The sequence below is a fragment of the Pan troglodytes genome, chromosome 12, assembly GCF_028858775.2.
Source record: "Pan troglodytes isolate AG18354 chromosome 12, NHGRI_mPanTro3-v2.0_pri, whole genome shotgun sequence".
Taxonomy (NCBI): domain Eukaryota; kingdom Metazoa; phylum Chordata; class Mammalia; order Primates; family Hominidae; genus Pan; species Pan troglodytes.
This window is the reverse complement of record NC_072410.2, coordinates 68,478,696-68,502,098: the sequence shown is the minus strand read 5'-3', so window position 1 is coordinate 68,502,098 and position 23,403 is coordinate 68,478,696. Positions and strand designations below refer to the sequence as shown.

Sequence of the window (23,403 nt, the reverse complement as noted above, 5' to 3'; positions counted from 1 at the left end):
GAGGTTGCAGTGAGCCAAGATCATGCCACTGCACTCTAGCCTGGGCTCCAGAGCAAGACTCTGTCTCAAAAAAAAAAAAAAAAAAAAAATCTCTTTTGTATCTGTGCTTATATGCCCTTTGAAAATTCCTAATCTTGTATAACTTCATTTTCTCCTCCTTTTTCCTTAATCAGGCTCTGACAGAATTTATCTATTTCATTGGTATATTTTTAAAAAACAGCTTTTAGATTTATTGATTATAATTTTTGGGAGGGTTACATTTCATTAATTTCAACTTCCATCTTTATTAATTTCCTCTTCTTTCTTTCTTTGTTGCTCCTCTAAGTCTTCAACATGAGTCCTAGTTGCCGTTGTTTTTAGTTTTTTAAAGTTAATAATGAAGGTGATTAGGCATTTTCTCCTGAATACAGTTTTTTTCTTTTCCATTGGTTTTGGTAGTAAATGTTCCTTCCTTGCTTTCTGGATAGTTTGTAATTTCATTTTTTATTTCTTCTTTGAACTAATACTGGAACTAATGGGATTCTGAGTTTGTGTTTGTAAAATTCCCAGTTAAAACTTTTAAAGTAATCGTTTATTATTTATTTCTATTTTTATTTGATTATAATCTGAGAACGAGGCCTAGAAGATTTCTACTTAAAAAATTTTGTTAAATCCTTGTGATAAATGACATGATATATTTTGGATTGATCAGTTAGGATCTATGATTAAATTAGGATGCTTTAGGCTGCAAGTAACAGGATACCTGATTAAAGTGCTTGAATGAAGGAACTGATTTTTCCCACTTTCCAAACAGGCTGGGGCAAGCAGTCCTAGGATTAGTTCAGGGTGCGAAAGATTATTAAAATGTACATTTTGGTGTTGCCATACTTTTCTCTTTTTATATTTTTTTATGATTCGATTTTCAAACACATACATGAATAGAGAAAAAAGGACAGTGAAGCTCATGTGCCCATTACCCACTTTCAATAACAGTATGCTTTCAGACATTCTTGTTTCATATATTCCTCCAACTTTTTTTTTGTCATCGTTAGAGTATTTAAAGCAAATTTCCGGCATTATATTATTCACCTGTAAATTTGGTCAAATGATATTAAACTATCAATACTTGACAATATTTTAATCTATAAAACAACAATTTCATGTTGTTCAATCTAATGTTTGACTATATACAGAAAACAGAAACTCTATATACCCATCAATACGTATTCCAAATCCCACACAGATCTATGTGCAAATGTCAAAGTGCATCACACAACCTGTCTGTCATGCTTTTTCCTGGAGGCCTCTCTTCCAGTCTGGGTCTGGGTTTGCTGCACAACTGTCACTCTGGTGTTTCTCTTTGCTGCTTTCCTGTGGAGCAGGCTCCTGTGTCCTTAATCATATGTTTTAATCATTCTTGATTTATTCTCTTATTTTGCAGAAACATAATTCTCTATAAGCTTCCGAAGGAAAGGTGCATGAGAGGCAAAAAGTTTGCATCTCTGCATGCCTTCATTTACCCTTGTGCTTGACTGATTGACTTACAAAATTCTATGCCAAAAATAATCTCACACTAAGAATTTTGAAGGCATAGTTCCATAACTTACAGTGTTGCTGTTGAGAGGTTTGATGTCATTCGAATACAAAGGATTGGGAGTTATACCTGTTTATTCCCTCAGAAAGTTTGTCAGATATTCCACTTATCTCTCTTCTCCATTTTCACAACCATCTGCCTTTGTGCATGTTTTAATTTTGCTGTAAATGCACTTGGAGGAGAATGTTTTTTCTTTGACAATTTCCTTGCCTATCTCTTTTGGACCCTCTTCTTTTAGAGCTTCTGTATGGACCTGATCCTCTATTTTTTTTTTTTTTATTAGAGATTGGGTTTTACCCTGTTGGCCAGTCTGGTCTTGAACCCCTGGCCTCAAGTGATCCGCCTGCCATGGCCTCCCAAAGTGCTGGGATTACAGGTGTGAGCCACCATGCCCGGCCCCTGATTTTAAACTTTTCTCACCTAGTTTCCATTTGTTATTATGTGGGAAATTAGCTCAACTTTGTCTTCCAACCTTTCTATTATTTTTGTTTGTTTCTGCTGCTCTATCTTAATTGTTTCTCTTTCATAGCATCTCATTCTTGTTGTTGTTTTCCCCAAATCTCTCTGAGGATATTATGTGTATCTTTCTTTTCAAAGTATTCTTCTGATTTTTGCATTGTCTCTTTTTTTTTTTTTTTTGAGACAGAGTCTTGCTCTGTTGCCCAGGCTAGAGTGCAGTGGCATGATCTCGCCTCACTGCAACCTCCACCTCCCAGGTTCAAGCAGTTCTCCTGCCTCAGCCTCCTGAGTAGCAGGGATTACAGGCATCCGCCACCACACCCAGCTAATTTTTGTATTTTTAGTAGAGATGGAGGTTTCACCATGTTGGCCAGGCTGGTCTCGAACTCCTGACCTCAGGTGATCTGCCAGCCTCAGCCTCCCAAAGTGCTGGGATTACAGGGTGTGAGCCACCGTGCCTGGCTGCTTTTTGCATTGTTTCTATTTCTTCTAAGTTACTTTTCTTTTCTTTCTCTTCTTCTTTCCATTTTTCTCCTGTTTGCTTGTTTTGCTTATCTTTTATATTGCTGGCTTTCCTTACAATCATATTTTCAGTAACTTAGTCATAAATCAAAACAGCCAACAATAAGCAGGACTTAAGGAGATTTTCCAATATGTAGACTTATGGGCTTGAGGAATGGTGGTGACTGGGTGGGGAACTGGCATTTTTGTTAGTGAATCTCCAAATATCAGATCTATGTGTTCTGTCTTCTGCAGTGGTGTCTCCAAATCCTGAGTCTTCTGTGAGGTCCATGGGGGTGAGCTGACTTGCTTCTCATTATTTTTGTAGGCACTTAGTCTGTAACATCCTTTGGTTTACTGTATAGTTACTCCTTCTCCACTTGCTTTCCTTCTTTCTTTTTGTTTTTAGGCAGGATCTTGCTCTGTTGCCCAGGCTGGAGTGCGGTGGCTCAATCATAGCTCACTGCAGCCTTGATCTCCTGGGCTCAAGTGATCCTCTTACCTCAGCCTCCCGAGTAGCTAGGACTGCAGGTGTGCACCACCATGCCTAGCTAATTTTTTAATTTTTTGTAGAGACAGGGTCCTACTATGTTGTCTTGGCTGGTCTTCAACTCCTGGCCTCAAGTGATCCTTCTGCCTCGGCTTCCCAAAGTGTTGGGATTACAGGGGTGAGTTACCACACCTGGCCCCTCTGTTTTCCTACTAATTATTTGTTGAAACCTCTTGTTTAGGTTATAGTTTTGTACCAGCTAGGAATATTTTCAGCTATAAGTTAACAGAAAACTGGACTTAAAAATGGATATAAAAAAAGGGTTCATTTTTCTCAGTAATAAGAAGTTTGGAGGCAGATGGTTACTGGCCTTAGTTCAGTAGCTCAATAATGTCTGGACCAATGTCTCTGTGGTTGTCTTGGCCTTTTCCTCATGGTCAAAAAAGGAAAAGTGCAGCTGCACATAATATCCACAGTTAAGGCAGGAACGAGTAAAGGATTGTGTTGCTTTTCCTGACCCACCCCAAACAGATATCTACTTGTGTTCCATTGGCTCAAATAGGGTCATATCGTTACTCCTTGCTACAAGGGAGACTGAGAAATTGGCTTGGTTTTTTGATGCCCTGAAAAAAAAATTCTCTTGGCCAGGAAGAAGGGGATGGGGATGGGTGTATACTAGGTAGTCAATGAACAATGTCTGTTACATCTTTCATATTTTGATGCTATCATTTTAATGGGGCTTCAGGTGAAAGAAGATAGACATGCCATGTGTAATTGCATGGTGAAAATTAAGCGAGAAAATCCATATGAAGCACTTAGTGCAGTGCCTGGCATGTAGTAATAATCAATAAATATTTGCTACTATGTTATGACCCATATGCTCCACTTTGTACATGTTGTCTCCTGGCAGTTGGACTGATCAGGTGGAGATGCCACTAGGATCCTAGATAAATGGGTCATCCCTGCAGAGAAATTGGGCTAGAGAAATTAATTTGGTTGTCATCAGTATGTGGATAGTGTTTGAAGCCACATACATGGATGGGATTATCCAGGGAGAAGTTGTGTAATGACAAGCAAGCAGGAAGAAGACACTGGAGAATGTAAATTAAGCTTAACCAACATTATAAGTTGTGATGTTACATGTTTAGGTTTTAAAAAATGAATTTATTCCTCTAGTGCAATATATTAAGGTCTGAATTATCAAGAAATTGAATCACAATAAGAGATGTTACAAAAATAGTTGCAAAGTCAGACTCAGTGTGGCACATTTGTAGCTATATATTAGGTTGGTGCAAGAGTAATGGCAAAAACCGCAATTACTTTTGCACCAACCTAATAGTGCCAGTCCAGGAACGGTGGCTCACACCTGTAATCCCAACACTTTGAGGGGTGAGGTGGGTGGATTGCTTGAGCTCAAGAATTCGTGACCAGCCTGGGCAACATGGTGAAACCCCATCTGTACAAAAAACACAAAAATTAGCTGGGCATGGGCCTTACTTTCTTATAGCTATTTTTAAAAAGAGAAAACTTTGTTTTAAATGCAATGACAGTAAGTTGCAGAAATCTGAATTAAATTGCCTTTAAAAAAACCACATTTGTTTCTTCCCAGGCCATGAAAATGTGGAATACAACAGGGACCATCATTTAGAGATGGCCTGGCTGTGATTATAGCAGCCCTGCTCTGTCTTTACTAACAAGCCAGCAGCATGTAAGAACACACTGTGGATGTGTGTGTTTTCTTCTTCTATGTTTTATTTTCTCAGGAAGAATGACTGATGACTTTCTTTTGCAAATTGTACTATATTATTCCAATTGCAGAGGTAAGTTCTGCCAACATTTTTTGATGCATAAGGACTGTTTTGAATCTATTGTTTTATTATGTCTACCTTTTTTTTGCAAAATTAAGAATATTTTCTGTTTCTTAGTAATCATGTTAAATTAATGTACAGTGTTATGACACTGAGCATAAGCCTTTGAATAAGTCCTCAGAAAATATATTTTTCATAAAGACTCAATGGTAGTTTTGTAAAATAAAACACTTGTATTTGGAGATAGCCAAATTCTAAAATTAAAATTACATCTTGATTGCTACATATTTTTTAAACCGTATGTCATGTATCAGTCCTCTGCACTTCAAAGGATTATTAAAGGACTGGTATATGTATATAAGAGGATGATGAAATGGTTACATGGCCTGGAAAACTATGTCATAATACAAGGAATGCTTGAAGGCATTGGGGAATTTAGCTGGAGAAAAAATACTTGAAATCATGATAGCTTCCTTCAAGTATTTGAAGGGCTGATACATGGGAAAGGGTAAATGTTCTCTCTTTTTCCAGAAGGCAATAATCTTGATTGGAGCCATGGGTGAATTTGCTGAATTTGCTTATTTCAGCTCACCCTGACAACAAGTTTTCCTGTAAAGTCATTAAATGTATATAATGGTGGAATTTTATCAATACCTAGGAGTAGTCTAGATCAGGGATTGGCAACCCACGGCCTGTTTTGCAAGTTTAGTAAATGAAGTTTTATTGGAGCACAGCCACACCCATTTATTTATGTTTTGGCTATGACTGCTTTTGTGGTACATGGGAAGAGTGGAGTTGTTACAACAAAGACTGGATGGCCTCAAAGCCTGAAATATTTACCATCTGGCCTTCTACAGAAAATGGTTTGCTGCTCACTATATAACAGCTGTCAGACAAGCCAAGGGTGTTGTAGAAGGTCTAACTCATCAAATGGTATGTTAGACTAGATGTCCTCTGAGGTCCTGTCCAGCTAAGATTCTGTATTTCTTAAGATTCTGTATTTCTTTTTTTTTTTTTTTTTTAAGACAGAGTTTTGCCTTGTGGCCCAGGCTGGAGTGCAGTGTCCTGATCTCGGCTCATTGTAGTCTCTGCCTCCTGGGTTCAAGCAGTTCTCCTGCCTCAGCCTCCTGAGTAGCTGGGATTACAGGCGTGGGCCACCATACGCAGCTAATTTTTGTATTTTTAGTGGAGATGGGGTTTCACCATGTTGTCCACGCTGGTCTCCAATTCCTGACCTGGGGTGATCGACCCATCTCGGCCTACCAGAGTGCTGGGATTGCAGGTGTGAGCCACGGCGCTTGGCTAGATTCTGTGTTTCTTTCTTTTTTTTTTTTTTATGTGAGACGGAGTCTTGCTCTGTCGCCCAGGCTAGAGCGCAGTGGTGCAGTCTCGGCTGACTGCAAGCTCCGCCTCCCGGGTTCATACCATTCTCCTGCCTCAGCCTCCCGAGTAGCTGGGACTACAGGCGCCCACTACCACGCCCGGCTAATTTTTTGTATTTTTAGTAGAGATGGGGTTTCACTGTGTTAGCCAGGATGGTCTCGATCTCCTGACCTCGTGATCCGCCCGCCTCGGCCTCCGAAAGTGCTGGGATTACAGGGGTGAGCCACCGCGCCCGGCAGATTCTGTGTTTCTATACAGAGCTGATGATTGTGCATGTACTTAAAATGTGTTCATAGTTCAAGAGTTAGAATTAGAATAGAGATACTCACTAATAGAGTTGTGTTTACCTCTTCCATAGATATTAATACTTGACATTTGTGTGAAATATGAAATTTGAACACCTTTCTGCCTTAACTATGAATTGACATTTTTTTGAGTTTCCATTTGTGACCATGGTAAATTGAAATGCAGCAATGGATTTTGTGAACAATTAGGTGGTGTCAGATTCAAAGTTATTTAATATTTTCAAAAATAACTTTTCTCCAGCAGACCATTAGTGGCCTGAATGTCTGTGCAACCAGAGTGGCTAGCTTTTCCTTGCTTTTTCATCTGAGTATTTCAAGGTACTTTGCTAATATTTTTATACTTTATTCATTAAGTTCCTTTTTACACAAATAGACAGGGTTATTAAGAAAGGTTCCATTGGATGTTCTATTGAAACATGGAAGGTATTTTTTTAGGGGAACAAAATTCATTGAGGAGCTGTAATTTTGGAAAAAGAATAGTTTAGTCTAATTGATATAAATTACTCTAATGGAAAACTAGGAACATGAAAAATATCTACAGTAGAGTTGGAATTCTAACACCAGGCTTTAGACCTCAAATACTAAATCATTTATTTTCCTTTAGAACATAACAGATCTATATTAAAATGACTTAAGGGTATAGTTTTTACTTTAAAGCTCATATTTTTTATATTTGCATTTAGTAAGGTAATCATATTTAATAAAAGAAATGCATAATGCAGTACTAATTACTTTTTATCTTTTTTTCTTTAATCATCTTTCTCAGGTAGCAACTAATTACTTAAAAAATTAATAGACTTTCTTTTTTAGAGCAGCTTTAGGTTTGCAGAAAAATTGAGTGGAAACTACAGAGAGTTTCCATATATTTCCTCACACCCAATTCCCTAGGTCCCTCAGTTTCTCCCATTATTAACATCTTGCATTATGTAGTATATTTGTTACAATTGATGAGCCAATATTGATATATTGTTAATAACTAAGCTGATAGGTTACATTAGGGTTGACTCTTTTTTTTTTTTTTTTTTTTTTTTTTTGTTGAGGCAGAGTTTTGCTCTGTTCCCAGGCTGCTGTGCAGTGGCATGGTCATAGCTCACTATAACCTTGGACTCCTGAGCTCAAGTGATCCTCCTGCCTCAGCCTCCTGAGTAGCTGGGACCAAAAACACGTACACGATGCTCAGCTAATTTTTTTATTCTTTATTTTTTTGTAAAGATGGGATCTCGCTATGTTTCCCGGGCTGGTCCCAAACTCCTGGGCTCAAGCAGTCTTCCCACCTCAGCTTCCCAAAGTGCTGGGATTACTGGCATGAGCCACTGTGCCTGTCCAGAGTTCACTTGTGATGTTGTACATTCTACTGGTTTTGATAAATGTATGATGGCATGTGTCTACCGTTATAGTATCATAGAGAATTGTTCCACTACACTAAAAATCCCATGTGCTCTGCTTATTCATCCCTCCTTCTCTCCCTCTAGCCCCTGATGTCTTTACTGTCTCCCTAGTTTTGTTTTGCCCCGAATGTTATATAGATGGAATAATATAGTATATATTTTCACATTGGCTTCATTCACTTAGATACATGTCTTTAAGGTTCCTTCATGTATTTTTGTGGCTTGACATTTCATTTCTTCTTATTGCTGAATACTATTTCATTGTTTGGGTGTGCCACAGGTTGTTTATATATTCACTTATTGAGAGACACCTTGGTTGCTTCCAAATTTGTTATTTTATTAATTTTTTTAGAGATAGGGTCTTGCTGTGTTGCCCAGGCTGGTCTCAAAACCTGGCCTTAAGTGAGCCTCCCACCTCAGCCTCTCAAGTAGCTGGTATTACAGGCTCAAGCCACCATGCTCAGCTGGTTTCTTCCAAGTTTTGTCAATTATGAGACTGATTACTTTTTTAAAAATGTATTTTTTCAAAATTATAATCATATATAATTATAGGGTACACAGTTTTCTCCCTATGTTTTCTTATAGTATGTTTTTAAAATCAGTTTCAGGTCTTGTGTTTAAGTCTTTAATCCATTTCAAGTTGTGTTTTGTATATGGTGTGACATAAGTGTCAAATCTCACTCTTCTGCATGTGGATGTCCAGTTTTCCCATTATTCTTTATTGAAGAGACTGTCTTTGCCCCATCGTGTGTTCTTGGAACCTTTGAAAAAAAAAATCAGTTGACTGTAAATATGTGGGTTTATTTCTGGGCTCTCTATCCTGTTCCATTGGATGATGTTTCTATTTTTATGTCAGTACCATGCTGTTTTAATTACTACAGCTTTGTAATATAGTTTGAAGTCAGGTAGAATGTTGCCTCCAGCTTTGTTCTTTTTGCTCAAATTGCCTGGGCTACTTAGGGTTTTTTTTTTTTTTTTCTTTCATGTGTGTGTGGTTCTATATAAATTTTAAAATAACTTTTTCTATTTCTGTGAAAAATGTCATTGAAATGTTAATAGGGATTGCATTGAATCTGAAGGTCATTTTGTGTAGTATGGACTTTTTTTTTTTCTTTTTTTTTGAAACAGAGTCTCGCTCTGTCACCCAGGCTGGAGTGCAGTGGCGCGATCTCGGCTCACTGCAAGCTCTGCCTCCTGGGTTCACACCATTCTCCTGCCTCAGCCTCTCGAGTACCTGGGACTACAGGTGTCTGCCACCACACCCGGCTAATTTTTGCATTTTTTAGTAGAGATGGGGTTTCACTGCGTTAGCCAGAATGGTCTCAATCTCCTGACCTCGTGATCTGCCTGCCTTGGCCTCCCAAAGTGCTGGGATTATAGGCGTGAGCCACCGCACCTGGCCCATAGTTGGACTTTTTAACAATATTAATTCTTCCAATCCATGAACGTGGAATATCCTTATATTTATTTGTGTCTTCTTCAATTTCTTTAATCAATGTTATATTTTTCAGTGTATAGAGCTTTCATCTCATTGGTTAAGCTTATTCTCCTTAGGTTTTTTTTTTGATGGCTGTTGTAAATGAGACTGTTTTCTATATTTCTTTAGATAGTCTGTTGCTAGTGTATAGGAATGCTACTGATTTTTGCGTGTTGACTTTGTATTCTTCAACTTTACTATTTATCACTTCTAACAGTTTTTTGGTAGAGTCTTTATGGTTTTTGTCATCAGCAAACAGTGACAATGTTAAGTTTTTCCTTTCCTATTTGAATGCCTTTTACTTCTTTCTCTTACATAATTGCTCCACAAGGACATCCAGTACTACATTAAATAGAAATGATGAGAGTGGGCATCCTGGTCTTGTTCCTGATCTTAGAGAAAAAGTTTTCCATTTTTCACCACTGTGTATAATGTTTGCTGTGGGCTTTTCATATATGGCCTTTATTATGTTGATATACATTTCTTCTATACTAATTTATTAGTGAAAGGATGTTGAATTTTATCAGATGCCTTTTCTGCATCTAATGTGGTGATCATATAGTATTTGTCCTTCATTCTGTTAATATGGTATTCACCATTTATAGATTTGCATATGTTGAATCATCTTTGTATCCCTGGGATAAATTCCACTTGATCATGGTGAATGATCCTTTTAATGTGCTGTTGAATTTGGCTTATTCGTATTTTGTTGAGGATTTTTGCATCTGTGTTCATCAGGGATATTGGCCTGTAATTTTCTTTTGTCATAATGTTCTTGTCTGGCTTTGGTATCAAGGTAATGCTAACCTCATAAAAAGAGTTCAAAAGTATTACATCCTCTTCGATTTTTTGGAAGAGTTCAAAAAGGATTGATATTAGTTTAAATGTTTGGCAGAATTCATCAGTAACACTTCCAGTCTTGGGCTTTTCTTTGATGGGAAAGTTTGTATTATTGATTTAGTCTTTTTGAATTACCAATTCAATTATTATTGGTCTGTTCAGATTTTCTATATCTTCTTGATTTAGTATTGGTAGGTTATATGTGGTAGGATAAATTCTAGGAATGTATCCATTTCTTCTAGATTATTCAATTTATTGGCATATGGTTGTTTGTTCGTACTAATCTTTATGATTCTTTGTATTCTGTGGTATAAATCACAGTGTCTCCTCTTTTATTTCTCATTTTATTTATTTGAATATTTTCACTTTTTTTTCTAGGTTAGCCTAACTGTAGGTTTGTCGATTTTGTTTATCTTTTCAAGAAACCACTGCTGGTTTCATTGATTTTTCTTCTATTGTTTTTCTAGTCCTTATTTTATTTATTTTTGCCCTGATGTTTGTCATTTTTTTCCTTCTGCTACATTTAGGCTTTTTCTTTTTCTGCTTCCTTGAGGTATAACGTTAGATTATTTGTGATATTTATTCTTTTCTGATATACTGCAGGGGTCCCCAACCCTTGTGACCTGTTAGGAACTGGACCACACAGCAGGAGGTGAGTGGCAGTACCACCTGAGCTCCACTTCCTGCCAGATCAGTGGCAGCATTAGAGTCTTATAGCAGAGCGAACCCTATTGTGAACTGCGCATGCGAGGGATACAGGTTGTTCACTCTTTATGAGAATCTAACTAATGCCTGATGATCTGAGGTGGAACAGTTTCATCTGAAACCCTACCTGCTTCCTTCCTGTCTTCCACCAAACTGGTCCCTGGTGCATAGAGCCATTTATTGCTATAAATTTCCCTCTTAGAATTGCTTTTGCTGCATCCCATAAGTTTTGGTATGTGTTGTGTTTTCATTTTTGTCTCAAGATATTTTTAAATTTCCCTTTTGATTTCTTCTTTGACTCATTGGTTGTTTAGTAACATGTTAATTTCCACATATTTGTGAATTTTCCAAGATTTCTCCTGTTACTGAGTCCTAGTTTCATAGCATTATGATCAGAGAAGATACTTGAAATTATTTCACTTCTCTTAAATTTGTCCAGACTAGTTTTGTGGCCTAACATATATAATAAAGGTATATATTTTTCATTTATTAAACAATTATATATTTGATACCTTTTATATATGCCAGGCACTGTTTTTGGTACCTGACCTAGAGAAAGTTCCATGTGCTCTTGAGAAGAATGTGTATTCTGTTGCTGTTGGATGGAAAATTCTACATATGTCTGTTAGGTCCATTTGGTCTAAAGTGTAGCTCAAGTTCAATATTTGCTTATTAATTTTGTTTATTTTTAATGTAATCTTAAAGTTTACCTACAATATAAAAACTTTAGCATGAAATATATATATATGTTATTTAAGTTCCAGGATACATGTGCAGAATGTGCAGGTTTGTTACATAGGTAAACGTGTGCCATGGTGGTTTGCTGTTCCTATCAACCTATCACCTATGTATTAAGCCCCACATGCATTAGCTATTTATCCTGATGCTCTCCCTCCCCTGCTCCCCGACAAGCCCCACTGTGTGTTGTTCCTCTCCCTGTGTTCATGTGTTATCATTATTCAGCTCCCACTTACAAGTGAGAACATGCAGTGTTTGGTTTTCTGTTCCTGTGTTAGTTTGCTGAGGATAATGGCTTCCAGGTCCATCCACATCCCTGCAAAGGACATGAGTTCATTTCTTTTTATGGCTGCATAGTATTCCACAGTGCATTTGAGCATGAAATATTTTCATTTTCTTATTTATGTATTCATTTTTATTTTTTGAGATGGAATCTCGCTCTGTCATCCAGGCTGTAGTTAGTGCAGGGGTATGATCTCAGCTCACTGCAACCTCCACCTCCCGGGTTCAAGCAATTCTTCCTGCCTCAGCCTCCCAAGTAGTTGGGATTACAGGCACCTGCCACCCATGCCTGCCTAATTTTTGTAGTGTTAGTAGAAATGCGGTTTCACCATGTTGGCTAGGCTGGTCTTGAACTCCTGACCTCAGGTGATCCACCCGCCTCAGCCTCCCAAAGTGCTGGGATTTACAGGCATGACCCACTGTGTCTGGTCTGAGCATGAAATATTTTAAATAAATATTTTTTAGAAAGGTATCTCAATTTTCCAAAAACTGGAAATCTATTTTAGTTTACCAGTACACAATAAATGTGATTTTTAAAAAAAGTTTACACAAGATTTACATGGTTGTCCTAAAATTTAAATGATGTGGATTTATGTGGAGTAAAAGATGTAAGTTCTTTCTGTCCTCTTAATACCATAGTCCTATACATTTTTTCCTATGCATGTAACATGTATATATATTGAAAATACATGTAATATAATCCCTTATTATTTTAAAAAAAACCTATACATTCCCATGTAGTTACATTTATCTCTGTCATTTGTGAAGATGGGATCATGCCACACATATTATTCTGCAACTTAAAAAAATTTCACTGTATTGTATATTGTGGATATCTTTTGATGGCAGTAAGTGTTCTTTTAAATCGCTGCAGAATATTCAGATTTATAGACAAATTATAATTTATTTAATCATTCATCTATTACTGGGCATTCAGCTTTCTGCAGGTTTTTTGCTATTATGAATCTCGTTGCAGTGAGTATCCTTGTATACATAATATGTGTATCTTTTTCATTTATTAAACAATTATATATTTGATACCTTTTATATATGCCAGGCACTGTTTTAGGTACTAGAATTCAGCAGTGACCAAGAAATAAGGTTTAATTTCTTGTGTGGGAAGACCCACAATAAACAAACAATAAACAAGATACTTTCAAATAGTAGTAAGTGCCATGAAGGCAATAAATAAGGTCTTGCAGAAGAGAGTGGTGGTTTTCCAATTCTAGATGGGGTAATCAGGGAAGGGCTTTCCATGGAGGTGACTTCTAAGCTAAGAGATGCATGGTGAAGAGGAGGCTGCCAGTGCAGAGGGTCTGGGAAGAGCTTTCTGTGCAGAGGCAACAGCAAACAGCCATGCACCAGTGCAGGTAGTGGGATCATCTGCCTGGTGCAGGCATTATGGGCACATTGTATATAGGGAATTTGAAAACAACAGGAAAACCGACTAAAAGTTGGCCTGCTTTTCTTTCTTTTATTATTATTATTATTTTTTTGAGATGGAGGCTCACTCCATCGCCCAGGCTGGAGTGCAATGACAGGATCTCTGTTCGCTGCAACCTCCGCCTCCCAGGTTCAAGCAATTCTCCTGTTTCAGCCTCCCAAGTAGCTGGAATTACAGGCGCCCACCACAACGCCCAGTTAACTTTTTTTTTTTTTTGTATTTTTAGTAGAGACAAGGTTTCGCCACGTTGGCCAGCCTGGTCGCGAATTCCTGACCTCGGGTGATCCACCTGCCTCAGCCTTCCAAAGTGCTGGGATTACAGGCATGAGCCACCGTGCCTGGCCTGCTTTTCTTATTTTTTTTCCTCTTTTTGCCCTTATTTTATTTTTGTAGAGAGAGGGTCTCACTGTGTTGCCCAGCCTGTTGTTGAACTCCTGGTTTCAAGCAATCCTCCAGCCTTGACCTCTCAAAGTACTGGGATGACAGGCGTGAGCCACTGCACCCAGCATGGTCTGCTTTTGATTACCACCATGCACCAGCAATTCTAACCAATAAAATACTGTGCCTTATTTCCCTCCCGCTCCATGCCACTGACATGAGGTATGTGCTATTCCGCATATTTTTGAAGTGTTGATTCCTGGATATGGGTCAAAGGCTGTCTGCAATTTAAATTTAAACTTTGGATTCACTTTTAATTATAAAAATTATGAAGTGTTTTTCAAAACATACTGAGTAAACTAAGACCTCGTGGCTGAGGAAGTTTTGCTCTCCTCTGTGCTTTTGTAAGTAAAAAAATTGTATTGATTTAAGTAATTTAAGTGAATCAAGCCAATTACAAAATATTAAGAAATGGAAATTAAATAAAATCACCCATAAACCTACCGTTTGAAAACAAATTTGGACAATATTTTGATGCATAATACAAGTTTGTATTTCTCTTCCTCTTTTTTGGGGCAAGGGTCAGCTAACTAAACATTTGGTTTGATATTCTTCAGAGTTAGGTTGTAACTCTCTATATATACATAGTTGTATATATACTCTCTCTATATAGTATAGGCTTCCTACTATAAAACCATGTGTTATAGGTTTACTACTATAAAACCACTCCTGGTTGGCCCTTCATCTGTGGCAGGTACTTTTGACTGGGCTGCTAAAGTCAAGCTCCCTGGGCTTTAAAAAAAAGAAAATCCTCAAAAATCAGTAAATATTGCCTGAGATCACCTGTTTTAACTCCAATAAGGTTCTAGAGCAAGCATCTCATTCGGTCACGTGAAGGTGGCATACCTGGGTGGTGGTGGAACTCAGTTGCAGAACTGGGCTTCAAAAATATTCGTAAGTCAGTGCTTATATTGGATTATGACTTTTTAGGATGCTTTTGTTTTTTGTTTTTTGTTTTTTTTAATGAGACAGGGTCTGACTATGTTGCACAGGCTGGTCTTGAACTCCTGGGCTCAAGCAATCCACCTGCCTCGGCCTCCAAAAGTCCTGAGATTACAGGCATGAGCCACTGCACCCAGCCAGGATATTTTTGAATAGTTAAAGTATTTTATCATGATAATGTTTTCATTCAGTAAATGTTTATTATGTGTATTTCGACGTCCCTCTGCTAGGTGCTAAGGGGCATAAGATGATTAAAGGGGTTGTGAAAAGTCCAGTCTAACTGGGGTGAAAGAGGTAGGCAGGTAAATTAGCACAGGGTGGAAGGACAGGGGTAGAGTTTGGGAATGAAGCTCTGGGGCAGCACAGTGGGAGGAGTGCTCCTCCTGCCTTGGGGAGCAGGACAGGCCTTGCCTCTCCTTCTGGCTTCCTCTGTCACTATTCATCTCGCAGGCTTTTCTGTCCTCTGCCACAAGTGCTCTTCCTCCCTGAGGACTTTTGCAGAAGTTCTTTCCTCTGCCTGGAATGGATGCTTCCTTCTTGTCTCCACGCCTTGCTGATTGCTCCCCACTCTTTCATTCCCCACTTGCTGTGTTGTAGCCCCTCACTTTGTGCTCTGCTTCCTGACATCATTTAGCACGGCTGCTGTGAAAGGATGACTTGCTGGATATTCCCCACCTCCCCCTCAAGAGAATGCTTTCAGCTGTAAGTAACAGAAAACTGATAAACAAGTGGCTCGACAAATGGTGGTTTATTCTCAAATATATAGGGGACTGGAGGTCAGTGGCCACTGGTGCTTGTTGAGCTGTCATGAGTGTCAGGATCGTGTCTGTAGGATTCTCTTGTCCTTTCCCTCATGGTTATAAGATGGCTGTCCCAGCTTCAAGTGCACCCACACTGAAGGCTGGGGGAAGGGATGGCTCTGGGTCTTTTCATTTTTATCTGGAAAGCAAACTCTTTCCCAGAAGCTGGCAGCACACTTCTATGTGTGTGCTATTGTCCATCCCTGGCAGTAATCAGCTTTTTCAGCCACTCATAAGGATGAAAGGGAGAGGGGGGAGAGGTATTAAGACTAGTGTTGTGTTTGCCATTCAACAATGCCGTCTACACTTCTCAAGACTGTAAGCTCCTTAAAGGCAGGGATTGTCTGTCCTTTTCTTCTTTGAATTCCCAGTGCCTTGCACAGTACCTGGCACATAGAGTGAATGGTGACAAGCATGTCAGAAAGAGAAGGTGGAATAAGGACCTTTCAGGAGAAGAGAATGTCAGATACGAAGGCATTGAGCTGAAAGAGCCTTCACTGTGTTTTTGGGAACATGTGACTGGAACATAGGCAGATGACAGACTACTGGAAACTGAAAAGCTCTGCATGTCATGTGAATTTGTCCTTCTGTCAGCAATGGGGAGTCGTTGAAAAGTTTCAGGCCAGGGAGTGACACAATAGTATTTGTGGGTTAGATTACTAACTGTGTTGAAAATATGGGCTAAGAACTGGAAGAAGGGAGATTGGAATCAAGGAGATTAATTAACCATATACTGTGGTTTCGTCAAAGAGAGTAAGAATAATTTGGAAGATTGGAAAATGTAATTTTAAAATAACCTAGAACAATGATCTCAAAGTAGGACCTTGGATCAGTAGCATCAGCATTACCTGGCACCTTGTTAGAAACGTAAATTCTTGGGGTCCACGTTGAGCCTACTGAATCCGAAGCCCAGGGTAAGTTCCAGCAGTGTGAGTTCATAAGCCCTCCAGGTGACTGTGATCCACATGAAAGCTTCAGAGCCACTAAACTAGAGCAATGGATGCTTAAGGGTGAAAGACAGCTTGGAGATCACCCAATCTGATACAGCCAATCTGCATATCAGAATCACCTGGGGAGCTTTTACATGGCAAGTAAATTGCCCACACCTCCTACTCCACACAGCAGAACAACTAAATCATGATCTTGGGGGCTGGGACCCGTGCATCAAATTATTTCCAATGATCTCAAGTGTTTCCAATGAGCAGCCAGGTCTGAGAACCATTGGTCTTATCTAACCCCTATTGATGGGAAAACTCAGGATTCAAAGAGGAGTTACTCAACGGCGTATAGCAAGCTCAGGTAAGAACTGGGTCCTTGAATCAATTTCATAAGCTGTCATCTCCATGAATGCCTTAAACACTATCCCAACTTTTTAATTCTTAAATTATTTTAAAAACTTTTGTGGCTACATAGTAGGTATACATGTTCTATCCTAACTTTTTAATGATTTGCCTGAAGATAATCATTCACGGTGACAAATACAACTGCCAAATTTTTAGAAGAAAAATAGGTTACAGACATTATGAAAAAGTCAGTTCTCTTTTACATGAACAGTATTACACACTTTAAAAAGTTATCCTTTTTGTAAATATTTTGTAAGAATACGTATTTTTAACAATAATGAAAAGAATATAGATACAATAGGGTAGAGAGTGCTTTGTTATTTGTGTGTATAAGTAATAACCCTTTTTTCAAACTCTAGATGGAGCTCTTTGGTTTTTATATATTCTTTTATTTATAATTTGGTAAGTCTTTGTTTTAAAAGAAGCAGCTATTTTGGGATTTTTTTTTTAAAAATTAAAAATTTTATAATAAGTATTCTCAACATTTCTCAGCTCTCCTTTTCTTGTTGTTTCACAACCATATAGATACTTACTTTTTTTGTTATTGTTCAATTGCTGGACCAAATCCAAATTCAGGCCTCAGAGAGTCATTTCTCAAATGCATCTTAAAGTTGTATTTTATCTCACAGTATTTAATGAATGGGATAAGTTTCCCATGTTTATTGTTTGTGATAGGTCTCAAAGTTGTAATAGAATTTGTGTAAGATGGATCTCCCTTTATGAATAATGCCAGGAGAGAAAGTCTCTGAGGATATTATAGCTGTTGCTATAGTAATTCCTTCAGCTATTTTTACCCCACTGTGTACAAAGGAGTGTTAACAGCTACCTTCTTGTAACATAAATGAAACATTTTGCTGCTGCTTCTTTTTCTTTTCCGTTTTACTAGCTCAGTATTCTCTCTTCTATTGGAAGTGCACTTGGAGCAAAATTCCCAAAATACAAGGCCTGTTGTTTTTAATGGTATAAGCCTGTGGTGTGGTTCCTAGGCCAGCAGCAGCACCGTGGATATCACCTGGAAGTTTGTTAGAAATGCAGATTCTCGGCTCCCACCCTAGACGTACTGAATCAGAAACCCTGGGGATGGGGCCCAACGATCTGTTTTGAAAGGCTGTTTTGAAAGGATAAAAATCCTGTACTCACCGGAACCTACATAAAAAAATTTCCTCCTGTACAGGCCAGGCATGGTGGCTCACACCCCTAATCCCAGCACTTTTGGAGGCCAGAGGGGGAAGATTGTTTGAGCCCAGGAGTTGGAGACCAGCCTGGGCAACATAGGGAGACGCCCATCTCAACAACAACAAAAACAACAACAACAAAAAATCAGAAAGTTAGCCGGGCGTTGTGATGCACACCTGTGGTCCCAGCTGCTTAGGAGACTAAGGTGGGAGGATTGCTTGAGCCTGAGAAGTCAAGGCTGCGGTGAATCGTGATCACCGCACCCCGGTCTGGAGCCAGAGTGAGACCCTGTCTCAGAAAAGAAAAAGAAAAATTACTCTGTACAGTCACTTTTGCTCGTTTTGGATTTGTCCAGTGCTTTTCAAATCACCCAGGGCTTTTGTTAAAAGGAATAATTTTCATTCAGTAAGTTTGAGGTGGAGCCTGATATTCTGCCTCTAACAAACTCCCAAACAGTATGGATTTTGCTTGTCCCCGGATCACATTTTGAGTGGTGAGGCCAAATAGCACATAGTAAGGCCATAACCATGCCTGCATGTGAGTTATCTGTGATTTATGTGTATATGCTTTTGATTTAGTATACCTAAAGTCAGTTTTTCCTTTTCAATCACAGTGGGAAGAGACAATTTCTAGAATGTAATGCTTTCTTGTCTAATTGTAAGTGACTCAATCATATTAAATGCTACAAGAGGGTATTGTTTGCCAGGATCTGTCTCTGAGACCCTCTGTTATAATCAGCAGTGGACACCCTTGAAAATTACATTATTTAAAAAACTGAGACTCATTCATAGCATTATGAAGTCAGAGAGAAAGTCCTGAAGTTTAAAGATGTTTTCAGACAAAATAATTTCAGACAAAAAGAAGTGGTTCATAAATGTTTGTTATCGGCTGGGGGCGGTGGCTCACGCCTGTAATCCCAGCACTTTGGGAGGCCTAGGGGGGTGGATCACCCAAGGGCAGGAGTTTGAGACCAGCCTGGCCAATGTGGTGAAACCCCGTCACTACTAAAAATACAAAAAATTAGCCAGGTGTGTTGGTGGATGCCTGTAATGTCAGCTACTAGGGAGGCTGAGGCAGGAGAATCGCTTGAACCCAGGAGACAGAGGTCGCAGTGGGCCGAGATTGCACCATTGCACTCCAGCCTGGCCACCAAGAGCAAAACTCTGTCTCAAAAAAAAAAAGTTATCATTCACTTATTATTTACTGAGCATCTGCCGTGGGGAGCATTGTGCTAGGCACTTTAGGAAAATTTTTTAAAAAGGATAAAGTCCTTGACCTTGAGGAGATAACAGTCTAGCTGAGGCAATAAAACTTATGCCTGTGAAAGTTAATTACCAAAATAGGGAGTATTCTGTCAAATGGTAAATAAGCGTGGTAGAATTTCGGAAGACCAAAGGATAGCTAATGGCTGGTAAGGCTGAAAGAGGGATCTGACTAGGGCTTTGGAGCATGTGTAGAACTTAGACATTCAGAGGAGAGGGAAGGTGGGGGAATGCTCCATGGAAGAGAGATGGCATGGGTCAGGGTGAAGCTTCCAGGAGTGAATCATGGATGCACACAGGAACTGGGGAGAAGTTCAGATGACATGGATCTTAACTTCTTGTCTAGGAGCCAGATTGGTGAGGATTTAACTGCCAGGCTTTTGAGTTTTGACTTAGTCCCTTGTGCACCAAGGAATCATTGAAGAATGCTTTCAGCTGGGGACAGGGTGACCCAATCATAATGATGACTTAGGAGGAGTCATTAATGGAATATTCAGGATGAATTCAAATGACAGACTGGAGGCTGAAACACTTGTTGGTAGGCACCTGCACTGGGTACATAGGGAGGAGAGAAGACTGCAGGAAATACAGTAAGGAAGAGAACTGGCAAAGGGACAATATAAACTGAAAATATAAACAGATTAATGAGAAGTTAAGAAAAATTAATTCATATGTATGGGAACCAGGGGTGTTTGGGACCATGTTTGTCCTTTTGAGGTGCCTCTTGCGGCAAACAGCGTTTTTTTGTTTTGTTTTGTTTTTGTTTTTAGTTCTGGGATACATGTGCAGAACGTGCAGGTTTCTTAGATAGGTATACATGTGCCATGGTGGTTTGCTGCACCTATCAACATATCATCTAGTTTTTAAGCCCCACAGCCATTAGGTATTTGTCCTAATGCTCTCCCTCCTCTTGCCCCTCACCCCCGTGACAGGCCTGGGTGTGTGATGTTCCCCTCCCTGTGTCATGTGTTCTCATTGTTCAGCTCCCGCTTATGAGTGAGAACTTGGGATGTTTGGTTTTCTGTTCCTGTGTTAGTTTGCTGAGAATGATGGCTTCCAGCTTCATCCATGTCCCTGCAAAGGACATGAACTCATTCCTTTTTATGGCTGTATAGTATTCAATGGTGTATATGTGCTATATATTTTTTTTATCCAGTCTCTTATTGATGGGCATTTGGGTTGGTTCCATGTCTTTGCTATTGTAAGTAGTGAAACAGCCTTATTTTCTAACTAACCATCTTGGAGACACTGTATAGACTAGTTGATTTCAGTGGCATTACCTTGCTAATGATTTGAAGTTGATATATTATTTCACTCACATTTACCTTTTTGGTTTTGTATCTCCCTTTAGGGTCCTCTGCCTTATTTCCTGCAATCATGAATATGTTTTGAATACTGCTAGTCACAAATTCCAAAGCTGGCCATTCATTGTTAGTTAGTACTTTCAGAACAATTGTCTTAAAATTTTAGATCTAGAAGGGACCTGAGAGGTCATCTGGTCTGTCTGTCTGTCTGTCTCTCTCTTTCTCTGTGTGTGTGTCTGTCTCTCTCTGTCTCTCTCTCTTTCACTCTCTCTCTCTCTCTCTCTCACACACACACACACATTAGAGACAACCAAAGTCCTCTGAGACTTGAGGCAAAGGAAAGTACACTTGAAGGCAATACTATATGATGCCCCATCCTTGTTAAGATGGTTCACAGAGCTGATCTGACCTGATCATTGGTGCCTTAGACTGGAGAGGAGACTGGGTGCCAGGAGAGCAAACCAGTCTTCCTGTTAGTTTCTTCCCTACCCCTGCCCCAAGGGAAAGTCAGTGCATCTTGGACTCTGGATGAAGGAATCTTCTGGCAGGAAATCCAAGGAGTTTATATATATCTATTTTAAATCAATGATTACCGGCCATTTTACAGAGGGTTATCTCTCTAAAAGTCCTAGAAACCCATGTAAGCATATTGAATCGGAGCTATTCAGCCTGACTTGTTGCAGAAAACATACTGCCTTAATCCACCAAAACACACACATGTGACACTGCATTCTAAAAGTTTGAAGTTTTACATTCAGTTTAAACAACCATCCAGCAATATCAGACCCTGGTCCATTGGCTTAGTGGTGCCTCATTCTTAATGCTCTTATCTAGGTGCAGCCTCAATTACTGCCTGGTTAGTCAGTCAAGGAAACCAAAGTGTGTGCGCTCCACTTGACCATGGTGTTGTCAGAGAGCACCCAGAGGGCCATGTAGTCTCTGATACAGCATGAGGTGATGCATTTGATTATTACCTGTGTCCTCTGGGCAAGCATTTATTCATTCCACAAATATTATAAAGTATCTGTTATATGTCAGGCAGAGTGTTGGGAACTGTGGATACAAAGATGAGTAATACAGTCTCTGCCCTCAAGGACTTGAGGAAAGATGGATGGGTAGACACAGAAGAATGTGTATACAGAATGAAGTACGACATGGAGGATTTGATCCAGAAAACTCTTGAGACTGAAGAAAGGATTTTAACTTTTGTACAAACTGAGATCCTCCTGTTTGCCTTGTCAATGCCAAGGCGACCTACATTCAGATACTGTGACTTTTAAAAAATTGCTCATTATCATGTCCACATCTCCAGTTTGGCTGACACATCTGTCCTTGTGAAATATGCCAAGCACAGGATAAGATAATCTCTGAATTTGGACCCAGTCAAGTGCTTGAGTTCGATGCCAAGATGGTTAGGCTACCTTGCTACTCACCTTGAAGATTTCTCATAACGATGGAAACTTACTTCAAGATTCTATAGCAATTTGGCTTTTGTATCCCCACCTTCCAAGCCCCCCACCTCCATTTCTTAGTCTCACATTTGCCACCCCAGTTCGCTGGCAATGCTCATCTCACAAGGCTAACAGATGCAGCTCACAAGCCAGGAGGGCAGCAGGCCCTCTTGATAAAGGACTCTATTTTAAAATTTATTTTAATTTTTCTTTTTTTGTGTGAGGTATTTTCCAGTGAAAACCAGAAAACCTGCTGGACAAATTCTGAAAAAGCTGTAACTTTTTTTTTTTTAGTGCTTCAGGCAATTCCATTTGATCTGGCCATCACCAAAGCTACTGGTAATCCATAGGACCCTTCCTCATGACGGCATCTACCGACCTGTGACCTTTTGCCTCCAGCTCTTACTGAACAAAAAAGGCATCCAGTGTATCACCACTCATTTCCTCAGCAGTCTGCTATATTTAGTTTGTCAAAGTGTTTTTGGATCTTGATTCAGTTATCTAACATGTTCATTGTTTCTCCTAGCTCATCAACTGAGAAATTTGATAAGGATCATTTCTATATCATTGTCCAAATAATTGAGGACAGCTTTGAACAGCACAGGGCCCAGCAGCACAGTCTAGACAACACTCTCCTCTGATACATTTATAATCATATCTGAAAAGATATAATGGTGGTAATCTTTTGGACACTGTATTACAAAAAATCTCAAATCCAGAGAAAAGACAGAGAATAGCGTAATACCCACATTTAGATTTCACAGTTGTAGTATTTTTCTATATTTGTATCAAAAATGTTATATAGATACAGATTTTTTTTTCTGATTTGGATAAATTTGCTGTAAGAGACATTTGGGGGAGGAACTACTGAGGCATTTGAATATGGCCTGGGTGTGAAAGAACGTTAAGGAATTAGTATTATATTTGTTATGTGTGATATCATCATGGTTATGTAGGAAAGTGTCTTTATTTTTTATAGCTGTATACTGAAGTATTTGGGTGAAATGTTATGATATCCATAATTTTATTTAAATACTTTGGGCTTTTATAAACAATAATTCAGAGGGAAGAGAGTTGTGTAGGAGATATCTAAAGAGGTTCAGAGAGAATGGCTAATTGTTTATCAGTCTGTGATGGAATTGTTTTGAGTCTGGAATATTTTGATAAGTTCTAAATAATAAGCCAATTTTAAAAAATTACCACATAGTATGAAAGACAGAAGTCTTCATCCTGTTCTTGGGCCCAATGCCACCCCAGAGCCTCATTCCATCCCATTTCTCCATCCCAATTATTA

The 23,403-nt window shown here is 39.0% G+C and overlaps 1 protein-coding gene and 1 non-coding gene across 20 annotated transcripts in view; one reads left to right on the top strand and one right to left on the bottom strand.

Moving 5' to 3' along the window:
• Nucleotides 1-23,403, top strand: part of ACYP2 (acylphosphatase 2) — a 339,796-nt gene that overhangs the window by 176,802 nt on the left and 139,591 nt on the right. The window contains exons 8-9 of one of the 19 annotated variants that reach the window (XM_063789868.1): nt 4,787-4,843; nt 6,761-6,838. The exons of 15 other annotated variants lie outside the window; for them this stretch is intronic. In XM_063789868.1, coding sequence (XP_063645938.1) covers nt 4,787-4,799 — 13 coding nt within the window. In that variant the 3' untranslated portion in view covers nt 4,800-4,843; nt 6,761-6,838. Of the gene's footprint in view, nt 1-2,788; nt 2,908-4,632; nt 4,844-6,760; nt 6,839-23,403 lie in introns of those variants that run through there. 3 more of the 19 variants (XM_016948527.4, XM_063789869.1, XM_016948526.4) reach the window with 3 other exon arrangements.
• LOC112208238 (U7 small nuclear RNA) lies at nt 22,330-22,393 on the bottom strand. Its single transcript, XR_002942657.1, has one exon. It is a non-coding gene; the product is annotated as a U7 small nuclear RNA (small nuclear RNA).